The 17,248-nt window shown below is 40.0% G+C and overlaps 1 protein-coding gene across 1 annotated transcript in view; it reads right to left on the bottom strand.

The window, feature by feature from the left end:
- Window positions 1-6,436: 6,436 nt before the first annotated feature.
- LAPTM4B (lysosomal protein transmembrane 4 beta) overlaps window positions 6,437-17,248 on the bottom strand; it is a 452,106-nt gene continuing 441,294 nt past the window's right edge. The window contains exon 7 of the mRNA XM_078686987.1: window positions 6,437-7,123. Coding sequence (XP_078543113.1) covers window positions 7,049-7,123 — 75 coding nt within the window. The 3' untranslated portion in view covers window positions 6,437-7,048. The remainder of the gene's footprint in view (window positions 7,124-17,248) is intronic.

Raw genomic sequence — 17,248 nt, forward strand, 5'->3', positions numbered from 1 at the left:
ACGGGGCTTTCCTGCGAGGGAACGCCCAACCTGCGACAGAACGCCCACATGAAACCTGACGCAGGTTTCATGTGGCGCAGGGCTTTACAACGTGACACATCTGCCTAGATGCATCACGTTGTAAATAAGTCGCAACGTGGCGCATTGTTTATGCCGCTGCTGCATCACAAAAGTGACGCGACGGCGGCATAAAAGTGTCGCAAGGGGCTTGTAAATCTGCCCCTAAGTGTATTATGTGAGCTCTGTAAATGCATCAATACTGGTTTAGCAGTGTGTGCGCAAGATAAAATAGAGGAGTAAAGAAAATATTGTGAGAGCACTAAATAGACATCTCATTTAACCCCTTTTTATTCTTTCAGTCCTCACTCGATTCATTTGTGAGGGGGGTCTGTCATAAAGCAACTCACATGCAAATAAGTTGGATGGAAAATTATTTATTCTGAGATTCAACTACAACAGCAACACACGTGTAGTTGCTTCCGCCCATCCTCCAACTCGCCTGCCGATCCTTTGAAACCAACACACCACCCATGCTTTCTGTAATAGCTTTTGCTGTGCCTATCGCCCCCTTCAAAGTCGCAGTGTCAATCCATGTTCATCCACATTGTCCCCTGTAGTGTTTAGTAAGTTTTTTTCAGTACCATGTTGGAATGGTCTTAATATATTTTCTTTTCATTTTTTCTGTGTAATTTGTTTCTCCATTATTTCTTCTTATATTTCCTATCCCTTGGTGGTTCTCATGCAGAACGGCCTCTGTTTTCCTCGCTCCCTCTTTCATCAACATTATCCTTTTCATTCTTATTTCTTATGGCTAAAGTCTTGCATTTTTTAGGGAATCCTTCTTCTGTATTTACAACCGGCGGAGTCCTTATATTCCCCTTTTTCATCATACCTCTTTCTCTGTTCTTCTTTCTACTTTTTTCTTCAAATCATTTAATATATTTTTTCATACAGCTTCTTCTTCTTTATCCAGCTTTGTTCATTCCTGCTTTCACCATTTTCTATCTTATTCTTTATGGATTGCTAAGTATTGTCTATATTGTAGGTTTCCTAATGATTGTGGTTTGATGTTTTTTTTACATATCCCTTCAATGAGTAGTTTACGTATTGTTTCAAGGAATGTTAAGGGACTCCGCAATCCAGTTAAGAAGCAAGGGTATTGTCTCATTTATCAAAATTAAATTGTCACATTGTTTTATTACAATAAACACATCTTAAAGAACAGGATATAGCCTCCTTCGGAGACAATCGGCTGCGAGTGTCTTTAGCTCTCCTGCTGTGAACAACAAAAATGGTGTCATAATATTGTTCCACAAAAGTCTTTCAGCCTGATTCATGAAGGTAAATGCGCTCGCAAAAGGGCCAGATTCTCAGAATCTGGCCCTTTGCGAGTGCAATTTTTGCATTTGGGATTCATCATCCCAAATGCAAAAATCGCTAATAAAGAATTAGCAAATATGCGAGGATTAGCATTTAAGGAATCTCTATTAGAGATTCCTTAAATGCTATTCATGACACATTTAAAAATTGCGAATTAGCAATTTTGGGCCGCTATTTACCGAGAGTTCAGACCTCTCGGTAAATAGCAAAACCTTAGAAAAATGCTTTTAAAAGCATTTTTCTAAGTTGCATGTTGCACACACACATGTCCCTTGGACATGTGTGTGCGCAACACCTGTTTCAATTAGCATTTCAGGGGTGCTACAGGGTGTCCTTTGGACACCCCTGGCACCCTTAAAATCGCTATCTTATTTGCGAGTAGCAAATTGCTACTCGCAAATAAGGGATACTCCCCATTCATTCCTATGGGCCTTTTGGCCCATAGGAATGAATGGGGAGTTATTCCTTATTTGCGAGTAGCAATTTGCTACTCGCAAATAGAGAATATGTAGGAATCGCTATTTATTTAGCAATTCCTACATGAATATCGTTTTGCGAGTCCTCAATAGCGATTCGCTATGAATCGCTATTAGAGACTTGCAAAACGGTACCTTGATGAATCAGGCTGCATATGTATTAAATTGTAGAATGGGGTTAAAGATTATGTTGGTAGATGGCTTTTACTAACTATTAAGATAAATGATACCCAGTTTTCTCTATGCAATGTGTATGGTAGCAATGTAGTAGACCTACTATTTTGGAAAACAAATTTTACTATTCTGTCTTTCCATGCATCAGAAAATCTTAAAATCCGGGTCTGGTGGCTCAGTGAACTAATGCGTCCACTGCAGGGGCCTGTGTTTGATCTCATGGTCACATGTTCAAATCCCGGCGGGTCCACTCAGTCTTTCATCCATCTGAGGTCGATAAAATGAGCACCATTAAGTTGGGTAACAATAAACATCTGTTACTCAGCGCCAAGATACCCAAGGGTGAATTGTGCGCTTTTCAAACTATGTTATAGTGGGGGGTGAATGCAAACAATTGATGGAGCCTTTTCTGGATCGATGCTCTAAGACAAAGTTTATTCCTAATAAAATACACAAAGCCTTTCAGAAAGCCATTTCCTCCAGAGGGTTAGTTGATGTTTGCAGAAGTTCTTATCTGATGTATTAGAAATCACCTTTTTTCGCCTGTTCAAAATTCACATTCCAGAAAAGACTATACATTTTTAACTCATTCTCCAATTTATGACACATGCTGAGATAGGTTCGCTACTTATTTTTGATTACGCTTCTTTCATAGTAGATTTGGATGCTCCTACCACTATAACTTCTTTTCGCAGGTGGAGATTTAATAATGCTCTATTGCTTGATATACAAATTACGGAACAATTTACAATGTTTTTCCATGAGTTTTTCACAAATAACCTTTCCTCAGACTCAAAGATTAATTTTGTTTTGGATGCCTTTAAATCTACTGCTAGTTGGTTTATAATAGATTCTATCACATAAAAAAGAAAAGAAAAACACTCAAAGACATTTAAAACAAATAAAATATTTATAAAATCAATACTTTTCTTCTAATCATACGGATACTTTGTCTAAACTTATTAAAGCTAAAATGCACTATAACAAACAATCCTGGGACAATGCTTGTGGTAGCTTACTTAAGTTTAATGCTAAGATTTTTAGTGGTCGTAGTAAGGCAGGTAAATCTCTGGCTAATTACCTTAAAATATCTAAAGAAATCTAGTAGTAACCATAATAGACACAGCCGGGGTCAGGCATGCCAGTGATTCCAAAATATTAGAGTGTTTCACAGAATACAATACCAAATGATATACCCAGAGTCCTCTCCTAGGACTGAGCAACTGGATGCTTTTTTCCATCAATTCCTAAGTCACCAGATTGTGTAGTGGATTTGTCCTCTCTTGATACTTCAATTTCTGAGCAAGAGATTCTAAATGCCATTAATCACCTTCCAAATGATAAAACTCCTGGGCCAGACGGCTTTTCTGTGCAATTCTATTTCTATTTCAAGAATCTTTTAATTCCAAAGTTATTACTTCTATTACTCACTTTTAACTATAGGGCAGACACTAGGTTCATTTTCTTAGACCATGCTTTGTTTGCTCCCAAAAAAGGTAAGGACCTATCTCAATGTAGTTAATGTAGACCTATCTCACTAATTAATACAGACTGTAAGATTCTAGCTAAAATATTGGCATTATGTATTAACCATGTTATCCCCTATTTAGTTGATTTACATCAGTCTTGTTTTGTGAAGGGACGATATATGTTGGATAACACCAAAACTTTCCTCAATATCATTCATTTGGCTTCCAAGTTTTACTCCCCCCAAGCGGCCATAACTCCTGATGCCAAAAAAGCTTTTCATCTGGTTAACTAGGAATTCATGTTCGTAGCATTGAAATGACATGGTTTCAGTCCAAATATACTCTGATATAATCATGTGTTATATTCTGAGCCTTCTACCTCTATTTGGGTCAATAGAAATCAATCCAGTTATTTTTCTCTTCACAGAGGGACTAGTCAGGGTTGCTCATTATCCCCACTTTTATTTATTTTGTCCTTAGAAACTTTTTGGGGATAAATTCCTCAATCTCCAAATTTTTCGGGCTGCCAATACAAGAATATGGATATAAAATTCACAGTTTACGTGGATGATGACTTGTTGTATCTAACCCCAACACTACACTAACCGAGTTTTTCATTATTAGATTACTACTCTGCAGTTTCTAGATATAAATTAAATATTGACAAATCAGAGAATTTCCTCTTGAATAAATATTGTCTTCTCGATATGTTCAAAGATACTGGCTTCACATGGAATTCTACGTGCATTAAATGTCTAGGTATTCTCTATTCAAATAATATCAAAGAAACCATTAAAATGTATCTTAATAAAGTCAACTCAAAAATCACATTTTGGCCTAGTGTCGGTCCCTTTTTTACTTGTCCTGGTGGGGTATATTAGCCATGATTAAGATGATGATGTTACCAATAATTAATTTTTATTTGTCCTTGCTCCTAATTACACTTTGGCTTACATATTTTAAAACTATTACTCGTTCTTTGATCGGTTCCTATGGAACAGGCATAAGCCACAAATTTCACTAGCACTTCAGCAATCCAAGGATACTGGAGGGGTTAACTTTCCTAATTTTAGGCTATACCACTTTGCTTTCACACTCAAACATATTTTGACCTCCTTTTCGGCTAATTCTCCTGACTGTTTGGGGTCAATTGGAGCAGGCTCAGTTCACACCATTTTCCTTCAGGGAAGTAGTTCACATTTCTCAACTTCCAAAGGCTTTGTTCTCACCAATACTTACTGAAATTCAGCAAAAATAAAGACTTTCTGCTTATTATGCCACCCGTTATCAGCACCTCATGACTCCTCTTCTTCATTTTCTCTCTAATTCATCTACACATCTTTCCTCTTCCACATTAGATTTTTCCTCACAAATGAAAGCTTCATAAATACATACATTTTTTAATGTCACTTCTGTTCTAAGAGCAAGATCTAGCATAGAGCTGCATTGGGAAGCGGATCTTCACCAAGATTTGTCTTTCTAAACCTGGAAACCTGTGTGGGCTAAGATCCACGCCACTTCTCGTTCAGCAATCACAAACATTATATTATTTCTAGATTAGAATGTACTTAACTCCTATGTGTCTCCATAAATTCAAGCTCTTTAGCAATTCCAAGTGTTGGTATTGTTCTTATGATAAAAGCGACCATCTACATATATTTTTCTCCTTTATGGCGATCCCAAGGTATGGTTGGGATGTTTATTGATTTGATAATTGCAATTGCTTTATAAATAATTACAACAAATTGGAAAGATACCACTAAAATCACATTACTTATATTGGTTGGTGGAACTTGCTCTGTCATCATCACAGTCTGGATCGAGCTAATGATACCTCTATACCTTTAATGGTCAAGAAAGATTTATTATGGTTGCTACTCACCTCCTTTTTATACAGACAAGCTGCTCTATCCGCATCTAATGCTACTAATTTTGATCCCCCATGAAGATTGTAATGTTCAATAGGCTTATTATTGTTATTTTTACATTGCTGTCAAAGTATGTTCTAGCAACATATTTAATACTATTTCTTTTTTCTCTTTCTTCTCTTTTCCTCTTCCGTCTCTCTTTCTTTTTCTCATCGTTTCTTTCTATCTCAAAATTGTTCAAATGCATTTGGTCTATTAATAAGTTTATATCTTTTAATTCAAGTACTTAGGTTCATGGTTCACTAGATTACGTTTCAAGTCAAGTCAAGTCAAAATTTGTATAGCGCACTACATACCCATAGGGTCTCAAGGCGCTTGAGGAAGGGGGGGAGGTTTACTTATCGAATATCCATGTTTTAAGTTGTTTTCTGAAGGCTAGGTGGTTTTGAGTAAGGCGGAGGTGGATGGGAAGGGAATTCCAGGTCTTGGCCGCTAAGTAGGAGAAGGATCTTCCTCCCATGGTGGCTTTGTGGATGCGCGGAACAGCGGCGAGGGCTTGGTTGGACGAACGCAGCTGGCGGGTGGGGGTGTAAAAGGAACGTGTTGGAAAGGCGACAATCAGGTCCAAGTTCGTATAGGGCTTTGTGTGCGTGGGTGAGGAGGCGGAACGTTATTCTCTTGTTGACGGGGAGCCAGTGAAGGTCTTTCAGGTGAGCAGAAATGTGGTCTGTGCGGGGGATGTCTAGTATGAGTCTGGCTGAAGCATTTTGGATGTTTATTTAACTCTGGTTGTTTTCTTCTATTTTTTTCTCTTTTCTTTTTCTGTTTATAGAACTGTGAAGTTGTTTTCATATTTCATTATATATTTATGTATGCAAGGATTACTTTTATTGTATCTTATTATCATATGTAATGCTTTTTTGATTCTCTTTAGTAAAGCATTTCTAAACTAAAAATACAGCAGTGTGCTTGTAGAACACTGTGGAAGCGAATTTGAAACTTTCTAGGTCACTTCTATAAAAGACAAAACATGAATGCGTGTGATACATGCAGAAAGTTACAATGACAGTTTTATATTCAAACGCCATTTTATTTTGGTGGAATGGTTTTGATGTCACATGATACACCTAAAAACAACTGTGTTGTCAATTTATATTTATAATTTAGAAAAAACGTGCATTCAAACTTGTGACGTGAAACTGCTCCAAGCTGTACAAACAAAAACAATGAATCTACCAAGTATATGATATTGCATAATCCTCTAAAAGAATCAATCAATGTAGTTAAAATAAATATTTAAATTAAAAACATTCATTTTTCTAACAAAAGCGGCTAGCTTAATGGGATCTAGCAAAGCGCACCCCTGAAAACAAATGTATTCTTCTCCCTTTAATCCACCAGTTTCACTGCGCAGAAGGCGTCATTTATTGCTATACAGGGCATCGCACAATCAGTGCGTCCAGCACCTGTGCCGGGCCACGCGCTGCGTTCCTGGGTGGTCATGGAGAGGGGCACTTTTTTGCTATCAATAAGGAAACATATGACCTGGAAAATGGAAAATTTGAAATACATCTTTTTAGGAGAGAAAACGATTTTCTTTAAGAGGGCATTCTATGGGAGTGATTCACATTATTGCTCCAGTGAGTGAACTTCAGATATATTCCTTTGTGTTATCAATCCTTTAAGCAGAGATGTAGGGTGGCGGCGGGTCCTTCGAGGCCCCAGTCATGGAATCATCATAGGCTGGCAGCAACACCTGAGCAGAAGTCAGAAAAAAAGTGTGGTTAGGAATTATGGTGGCGGTGGCGTGAAAGCCAACATCTTCATAAACAATGGTATAAAAGTTTCAGTAGTTAATGATTTAATGAATTGTATTCTTTTAATTGTGGGTACATTGCAAACAAGCACTCACTCAGCCAACAGGTTGGGTTTTGCATAGTGCACGCATATGATGACACACAAGATATAGGCACCCATGCACACACATGCAAAGACAACACAGACATACAGGCATGCATACAAATGTGTTGATGGATGAATACATTAATGTATGGCTGTAGGGGATAATAATGGAGGAATGTGTGGGTGGGTGGATTATTGCATGCATGAGAGTGTATCGGTAAATGCATGCATGGATGTGGGTGGGTGAGTGTGAGCAGGTGGGTGGACAGAAGTGAGTTAAATGCATTAGTGGATTCATGTATGTTGATATATGGGTTCATGCATGGCTCAGACTATTGGTCCCAAACAGGTATCTTAGCACCTACTAGTAGCTCTCAAGTACCCTGGAAGTAGCTCTTTGGATCGAAGGCCATCACATTATGTGATCTAGAAGATCTAGCCTTTTTTGAAGAAGGCAGCACTGGATATCACCTTAATCCTGGAGTGGCTGCCAGACAAATCAGGGCCACACACTTACACATAACTACACTGTGATACCCTGTGGTACTTGCAACAGGACCAACTGTCTCCCTCTCAGTTTACTAAAGTCACATAGAGATTGGTCACTTTGCAAGCCCACCCTATCTATTATATTGTTTCTGTGAAAAACAAAGAACTGCCAGCAATAACCAGAGTTATAGTGTGTGGGACTGTTGAAGACAGAATAGTAGTATGTGATAACTATGAGTTAGCAGCCCTGTAGTAATCAAAGAGAGGGGAGAGTGATCTTTCGATCAACGGGCACCAATTACCACTCAAGGGGGTGGAAGGTCCAGTATCAGCATGTGACCGTGTAAGGTACAAGTAATGCAACAAGGGGGGGTAGCTGAACTGTTCCTATAGAGAGAGAAAAATAGGTTGGCTGGCGTGACCAAAGGTGTGTGTGTGACACCTTGGGGCATCCATTTTGTTGGATGTAGTTGCCTCACACACCCAGAAGGGTGTCATGCTTCATCATCGGCGGTTGCTCCTCGTCGGGGAGGCGGTGCAATCCCCGACGGGCTCACCTCAAAGAGGGGCGCTTTGGCGGAGATCTTTTGTATCCAACTGCCTTATGGTGGAGTGGGGGTGTGTGGGCAGGGTAGCAAGTTAGCCTGGTGAGGTGATTAAAATGTAGCAGGGGGTGCCGGAAACCACTTTATTCTGGGGGTCCCCCTACTGCAATTAAAAGCGTGAAGCTAGCTCGCTAGGGATCAACAGGTTAGGTCGAGTGACCCTAGAGGAGACTAGAACAGGAATTGGTCGACATGTTTCTCGCACTGGGGCTATTACCCGCGATTCATCAGGACCTTGAAAAAGTGAAAATAAATAAAATCAACAACATGCTAGTGTCATGTGTGTGGTGTTGATATAATTTACCTCTGTGGATAATCCTATGCCTAATGGTCGGGGACTACTTGCCACATGAGGGATCGGCGGGTCAGTACAACGGGGTCGAACCAGTTAAGTGTAGCTCAATCTGCCCGTGTCCGTGTGGGTGCACCTACCCATCTCCGCCGAGCTCGACACTAGCATGTTGTTGATTTTATTTATTTTCACTTTTTCAAGGTCCTGATGAATCGCGGGTAATAGCCCCAGTGCGAGAAACATGTCGACCAATTCCTGTTCTAGTCTCCTCTAGGGTCACTCGACCTAACCTGTTGATTCCTAGCGAGCTAGCTTCACGCTTTTAATTGCAGTAGGGGGACCCCCAGAATAAAGTGGTTTCCGGCACCCCCTGCTACATTTTAATCACCTCACCAGGCTAACTTGCTACCCTGCCCACACACCCCCACTCCACCATAAGGCAGTTGGATACAAAAGATCTCCGCCAAAGCGCCCCTCTTTGAGGTGAGCCCGTCGGGGATTGCACCGCCTCCCCGACGAGGAGCAACCGCCGATGATGAAGCATGACACCCTTCTGGGTGTGTGAGGCAACTACATCCAACAAAATGGATGCCCCAAGGCGTCACACACACACCTTTGGTCACGCCAGCCAACCTATTTTTCTCTCTCTATAGGAACAGTTCAGCTACCCCCCCTTGTTGCATTAGCAGCCCTGTAGCCATGGAAAGCAGAAGCTGGGTTGAGAGTGGAGACAGGTAATGGCTATTTTAGTTTCAGACCATAGGAGTAGAGTGTGCATGTGCATGTGTGTGCTTGTTTAAATATGTTTCTGTATGAATGTATGCATATGTGTGCTAATAATTATGTGTTGTTTATGTGGCTGCTGCTGTGGCCCTCCTTGAAAGACATTCTCTCATTGTGCTAATCTGATGTCAGGGAACCCCAAATGAATATGGTGCCCCTAACCAAAGGGTTAATCTCTGGCACAATTATGACTATTCCTGACATAATGTTGGCACGGGCATAGTAATTGTAAATCTTGACATATGTTGGGCATCCTGGACTAATCATGGCATAATGGCAGCTATCCTTGCTGTATTGTCAGTATGTCTGGCCTAACTGTGGGGCAAATATCACAGAATTATGGCCATCCTTAATATAATAATGTCCATGACTGGCATGATATGGTAGATCAGCATTATGCTGGGCAGCCATGGCACAACTGTTGTCCTGAAATAATGGTGAACATCCTTAGCATAATGTAGGTAACTCAGGCATTATGGTGGACATCTCTCTAATGTGATGGTATATAGCAGGGCTAGCTAAGAACTCTCGGGACCTCGACTGGTGTACTTATATTGAGGATTACGATATCATCCTCTTCCAGGAGACCTGGTCTCTAATAGCTCCACACCGACTTGGGTTTAAAACCTTTAGCTGTGATGCAACCCCATCGACAAGAGGAAGACCGTCAGGGGGTTTGGTGATTTGGGTCAAAGTTAATTTAGAAATAAAAGTCACCCTATTAAACATACCTTCCCCAGACTTGCTAGGAGTGAAGATGGTGACAAGGGGGAACAACACCATACACTTAATAAATATATACAACAGACCCCAGGCAAAAAATAAAGAATCTAAGGTAATAGAACAACTAGATATTTTTTTAGATACCTTAGGACCCAATGCCCAAGTAATAGTAGGAGGGGATTTTAATTGCAAATACGAACCGGTACTGGGCTTGGACAAGTTACTCGAAGAACAGGACATTGCAAATGATATTCCAAACTTGGATGTTGACGGGCCAGTAAAATGCACTGTAGCGGTAACCCAAATTTTTAGGTTAACTGTAGGTCATGAACTAAGAGCTTGTAATGGCCGTTTGCAGTCAGACAGACCGGCAGCCCCAACTTTTAGCAAAATAAATTGCAAGACACACATAGACTTCATATTGGTTTCCCTGAGTTTATGGCACTTACTTATTGATCTAAAAATAGGCACCAGAATAGAGAGCGATCACCTCCCACTCCAACTATGGGTAAATCTGCAACCCTTTAGATCCAATCGAGATGAGGAGGTTGTACAGAATAGATCCTCAGGGGAAGCTCAGATATCTAATAATAGGCGTGCACTAAGATGGCCCAATATCCTGGCGAAGGAGGATGTAATGACAAATATCTATAACACTTTTTCTGATATTGTTACATCCTGCAAGGACGCGGCATTGGGTAGTCAGGATGTCTTAGACCGCCATTACAGACTGGTAGACGCCCTAGGTCCCCTCCTGAGCAAAGCTTGTCAAGGAGAAAAGACCCCAAACCATTTAGAGCAGGTCAACCCCTGGTACAATAAGGAATGTCGTATAGCAAAATCTAACCTCATTCAGGCTGCTAAAACCAAAAACTCCCATCTTATAAGAGAATGTAGATATGCCTACAATAAAATTCTGTCCCAAACGAAAAAAAATTGGGATGATGCACTTTGGGAAGACTTATTGGTAGCAGCTAAATCAAGAGACCAGGGCACTTTTTGGAGTTTATTGTCCAAAGGGAATAAAAAGGGCTGATCCCCTAAGGACGTCTACCTAGATGAAAAAACTTGGAGTGACCATTTTGGTAAGCTACACTTAGGAGATATAGAGGGGTCGCATACCCAAATTCTAGAGCACAATTTAGAATTGAGCATAGTGCCACAAAAATTTAGTATAGAGGAGACTATGCAGGCAATAGGGGCTATTAAGGAGGGCAAAGCGCCAGGACCGGACAGGATTCCTGGAGATTTGTTAAAACACGATGTGGAAGTATGGGGACCATACATTAATTTACTTTGCAACTCTAGTGGCTGGAACGCCAATCCCTGAAAGTTGGAAAGGGGCAGAAATTGTAACAATATTCAAAAAAGGAAATCGTTATGATCCGGGCAATTATCGCCCAATTAGTTTAATTGACCTTTTATAGAAGGTTTTCGCCAGACATATCTTAAAACGACTTATAGATTGGATAGAAGAGACCCAAATACTATCTAAATACCGGGCAGGGTTTAGACCTAAAGTTAGTACAGTAGATCAAGTGTTCAGGTTTAGGTGTATCTGCTGGAAGTATATTAACATAAGGAAGGGTAGCTTGTATGTGGCATTCATTGATCTGCGGGCCGCCTTTGATCTCGTCCCACGGAATTTACTCTGGGTAACACTACAAAATATGGGGGTCCCAGACGAGCTACTCAACGAATTAATCCGATTACACACAGAGAACTATGCAAAAGTGAGATGGGGAAAGGACGGCAAACTATTTAAGCCCATACCTATAAACCGTGGGGTGCGCCAAGGGTGCGTATTGGCACCCACGCTGTTTTCACTATACGTAAATGATATACCAGCGTATCTAAGGGATTGTGACCATGACTCGCCTAGGTTAGGAGATGAGGCAATCACGGCATTGCTTTTTGCCGATGATACAATCCTTATCTCTCAGACGCCGAAGGGTCTTCAAAACCTGGTGAACTCCTTTAATGGCTATTGTGAAAAGAAGGGGCTGGAAATAAATTCTTCTAAAACAAAATATATGTCTATAAACCCACAAAAGTCTTTCAAGAAGAATTTGGTCTTAAATAACAAAAAACTGGAATATGTGGAGAGCTTTAATTATCTAGGTATTACACTGGATAGTAACAGCTCATGGAAGGGACACCTGACAAAGAGTAGGTTGGCTTTCAAGCAAAATTATATGCCCATCCTAAAAGTGCACAGAGGAAGCGACTCCAAAGCCATCACACCGGCACTGGAAGTCCTTAAAGCAAAGGCCCAATCGGCTGCACTCTATGGAGCTGAGGTTTGGGGGCATTGCTGTAAACACACTTTTGAACGGGAAGAAAACCACTTTGTGCGCAGGCTACTAAAAATACCAACTAGAACCCCCCCTAGTTCCAGTATTTTTAGATTTGGATCTGAAACGTACAGATCACCAAGCAGCCCTCAGGCCATTGATGTACTGGGTAAGGCTATGGACAACCCCCGAGTTGTGTAGCTATAAAAATGGATTCATAGAAATTACCCAGATCGACGAGTATAAGAAAATTGCATGGCTAAAACACATCGAATTATGGTGCACCAGGCTAGGGCTGTCCCAAATCTGGAATGAACCCCATAATATGACTTCTGTGTGCAAAAAGACTTTAAAAAATATCTATTGGTCCTACGTTAACGAAGAGCCATCTCACTGTCCATCTATTGGTTCATTGTCCCAGAAATTTCTGTCTATAAAAGACACTGTTGCATTCGAATCGTTTATGGACGAGATAAATCCACCTCTAGCAAAAACTCTATACTTGCAATATAGATATGGGGTACTACAGACCAACGCCCACACATGCAAATGGAGAGATAGCAATGAGGACGGTATCTGCACCCTTTGCCCACTAAAGGCTAAGGAGGATGATGCCCACCTATTGTTTTTCTGCTCTGTTTATGCACTACCTAGACAGCGCTGGATAAAACCTCTGTGTAAAAATCTGGGCGTCAGGACGTTTAAAGAGGCTGAGCATATTATAAGGTCTAATACCTCACAACCGGTGTTTTTTTGCATAAGCAGATTTTTATTCAATGTGTTTCTTATTAGAAAACGCCTTGGTTACAAACTAAAATGTAATAACGAAATCTGTAGTTTCTCCCTACAATGTTAAACAACGTAGAATGCACTGAGTTTACTATTGGACAAATCCTGTGGTTTTAAAGTTTTTAAAGCGATGTTTTTAGTCTGGCTTTTATAATGAAATAACCTTTTTATGGTTTTAAATTGAATTTTAAGAATAGGCATAACTAACTGTATAGAATTAACTGTTACTCTGCCCCAGTATATATCAATTGCAATGTGTTACTTGACAAATTGTCATAAACTGTACCTTTCCCTTTTCAATTAGCCTATGCTTGCTATAGTTTATTTGTGTGTACTTCCTGCTTTTATGGCTATCAGCCGAAATAAAGTTGAACTGACTGACTGACTGACTAATGTGATGGTAATATCTAGGCAGGTGGAGCAGAATCTGTTAATGTGTTGCCTTTGCATTAGAGAACTCACAACCTGACATTTGAGGACTATGCAAGGAGTAAAAAAATGTTATTATTTTTTTTATAAAGGCCATATTTTCTTTAAGAGTGTTTACCCAATATGGAAATGCACATTTAACAAAAAAACATGCATTTTGAGAAATTTAAATGCTGATGTTTGAAAACAAAAGGATTAAAAAACAAAAACCTATTTAAAGTTGTTCTTTATATATATATATACATATATATATATATATATATGTGTATATATATATATATATATATATGTATATATATATATATATATCAAAGGAATCCCGACCGCCGATGGCTGCGGTCATGAACGGGCACGGACCTCCTTCTCCTCGTCACTTTCCTCTCACTTATGGATCAAGTAAGAGACGCCAAAACACCATAAAGTGTAGCAGTGCAGAAATGTATTGCAATATTACCAGAGCAAGTGCTCTCCCTGACGCGTTTCGCTCCGCGGACGGAGCTTAGTCACATGACGCGATAGGAGTAGGTGGACACATTATATGCAAAATAAAAGCCCCTGCGCCTAACGAAACAGGTCGCAAGGGTACACAACAATGTAGGCCTGATATATTGAATAGAAATGTTACTGCAGTTAGATACCGCAGTGGGGAGGAAACAAGTTACAGCATAGTGCTCTAAACAAACCATAAACTTAAAATATAAGTCTATCTCAGTTTCAAAGTATTGACAAATAATCAATTTTTAGTCGAGCAAATAATATTTCTCCATACTCAATGTAACTTAACAAATGAAGAGAGCATAGTGCTCCAACATCATAACAGTAGTGTTGTTAAGTTGCAAAACATATATCAAATACATATAAAAAGATTGTTCTAGTGTAAATGCATCTCAAAGAGAAGAAAAAGATTGCCAATAGATTGCACATTTCATATCCCCAAATTTTGTATAGTCAAATTCATTATAACAGTACTAGGTTGTGATAAATATAAGTGCTAACTAAAGTGCAAAACAAAATAATATTAACAAAAACTTAAAAGATTGATGTATTCTGATTAAAAAACAAATGACGGCTGAAAAGCCCAAATAGAGAACCTAAATCAAAACTTATTCAATATGAACATTGAATCCTACATATAATTTCATCATTAATATGTAAAGCCCATTTGTCAGTAATATTTTCAAATAGAATCAGAACAATTGAAACTGAATCAGACGCACTAAATCAAACCAATTCATTCAGATATCAAGTTACAAAAAGTGATGTAATTCATCAAAAGCATTTAACCCATTAGGGGACCTCGTATCAAGTAACATGATAAAGTAGGCCTCTCTTTGTCTAAGTAGTCTTTCACGATCCCCACCTCTCCCGGGGTTTGGTACAGAGCATAGCAGAGTGTACTTTAGATCTTTCAGTTTTTTATCATGGACCGCCTTGAAATGGCGGGCCACAGGATAGTTCATGTCTGAATTGACTATTGCTCTTATATGTTGCAAAATGCGCTGGTTGGCAGGCAACTTTGGACTCCCGATGTAGGAGAGTGAACAAGTGCAGGTGAGTTTATAGACAACAAAGTCACTACGACACGTGAAATGCTCAGTTATTTGCATGGGTAACTCACTAAAAGCTGATTTATAGTGAGTGTTGTTTTCAGCAAAATTGCAGGCCCGGCAAGATGTGCACATAAAGAAACCTGTTTTAATTAACCAGGGATTTTTGATGGAAAGTTCCGGTTGACTTTTGTCCAGAGCATCCTTCATAGATGGAGCCCTCCTGAATGTAATAGTTGGTGTTTGAGGTAACAATGGGCTCAAAATGACATCTGTTAGTACAATAGGCCACTGTGTTTTAATGATATGCCTAAGTTTCTGTACTTGAGAGCAGTAGGTGGTAATGAATCTTACTGAGCTGCCCGAAGCGGGTTCTGGAGTAGGTCTAGAACTCGGGGTCAATAATTGTTCCCTTGGGCGGTCAAAAGCTTTAGAAAGTGCACGGTTCAATGCATCTTGTTTATATCCGCGTCTAAGGAATCTTTGCATAGACTCCGCTAGACACTGATTGGTCACCTCGGGATCACTACAGATTCTTTTGATGCGAATAAATTCGCCCAGCGGAATACTTTGGATAGTGTGGGGTGGGTGTGAACTGCGGGCGTGAAGAATGGAACTACCCGCAGTGCTCTTCCTGAATAATTTGGTGTGTAACTGTCCCTGATCTATATAGACTTGGACATACAAAAATTCTGCACAGGAAGATGTTATAGTGGCAGTGAACTTTAAATTTCTGTTGTTGGCATTAATATCGTTGACAAAGAGGGCAGCTTGTTCTTGCGTACCCCTCCAGACGATAAAAATGTCATCTATAAACCTCCAATAGTGGGCAAGATGTTCAAGCCATATATATATATATATATATGTACATTCATGATATTGTGTTAGTGTGTTATGTTAGTTAACATTCATTCTCGATATTTTTCGATATGACTATATTCTGTCACTTGATAATATGACAAACTGAGGAAAAACATCTTTACTTCTCGTTATTTCCTTTTTCCATGTCTGCTGCATTCTGCAGCACATGGATAATGGAATACATCTCTAAGGATTGCACAAGTCACCCTTGCCCATCACGCAGACACCCTTGCTGCATGGTGCAAGGGTACCTTCATTGGCGCTAGGCAGCATGCAGTGCGCCAGTGATACGAGTGACCAGAAGTGCACCATATCTTAGTAGGCATGACACATTTCTGCTCTCTGTTTCATGCAACGCAGTGCAGCAAGTTCCTTCGCTGCGTCGCGGTGCCTGAAACGTTAGTAAATCTGACCCTAACATTTATACCAGTCATCAATTTCAAAGCCTACAATTTTGTGGCTCATCTTTGACAATGATGCTGCAGCATTTTTAAAGAAAAATCAAAAAATGTGTTTATCTACTGTAATAAAAAATAAATAGGCACAACATTTCTTTATCAGCATTCTTTGCTTTTGTTTAATAGAGTTGTTCGGTAGTGTGAGAGACAAATATAATAGTGTAAAGCAGAAGGATCCTCACTAAATGTTTACAGGAATTCGGTGTGAGGATACATGACCCATATATTTAAAGCTTTGTCCCCAGAATGGGGAATACCTACACAGATTTTCGGCTGCCAGTACTTTTTTGTGTGTTTTTCCATGATTCTGGGGACCAATCCACTAACATATTCCACCTGCATTGTGACTGATCAAGAACTGTCCTTCTCTGAGGAAGGGGGGGGAATTTGGGTCTGCTTAGGGGAGCGTAGTCTTCTCCGCGTTGTGCTGTAGGGATTGGGCAGGGGCTGAACTGTGCTTCTGCCCTGAGCCCTTGCAACCGTTTTATAGGGTACACATATGCAACCAGCGAAACTGGGCCTTGTGTCTTTAGGCCCACAAATAGCAGGTCCCGACTTTTCAAACCCAGGGTTCCCATACCTGGAGACACTGGACCACTCAAAATGATGAGAGGCAGGATTTCACTTACAGTTACCACTCTGGGTGAAATACCGCCACTTGTAATGAGGGCCAAAGGAAAACTCTGAGTACGTATGCAGTTTCTACAAT

Source organism: Lissotriton helveticus, chromosome 4_1, assembly GCF_964261635.1.
Source record: "Lissotriton helveticus chromosome 4_1, aLisHel1.1, whole genome shotgun sequence".
Lineage (NCBI taxonomy): Eukaryota > Metazoa > Chordata > Amphibia > Caudata > Salamandridae > Lissotriton > Lissotriton helveticus.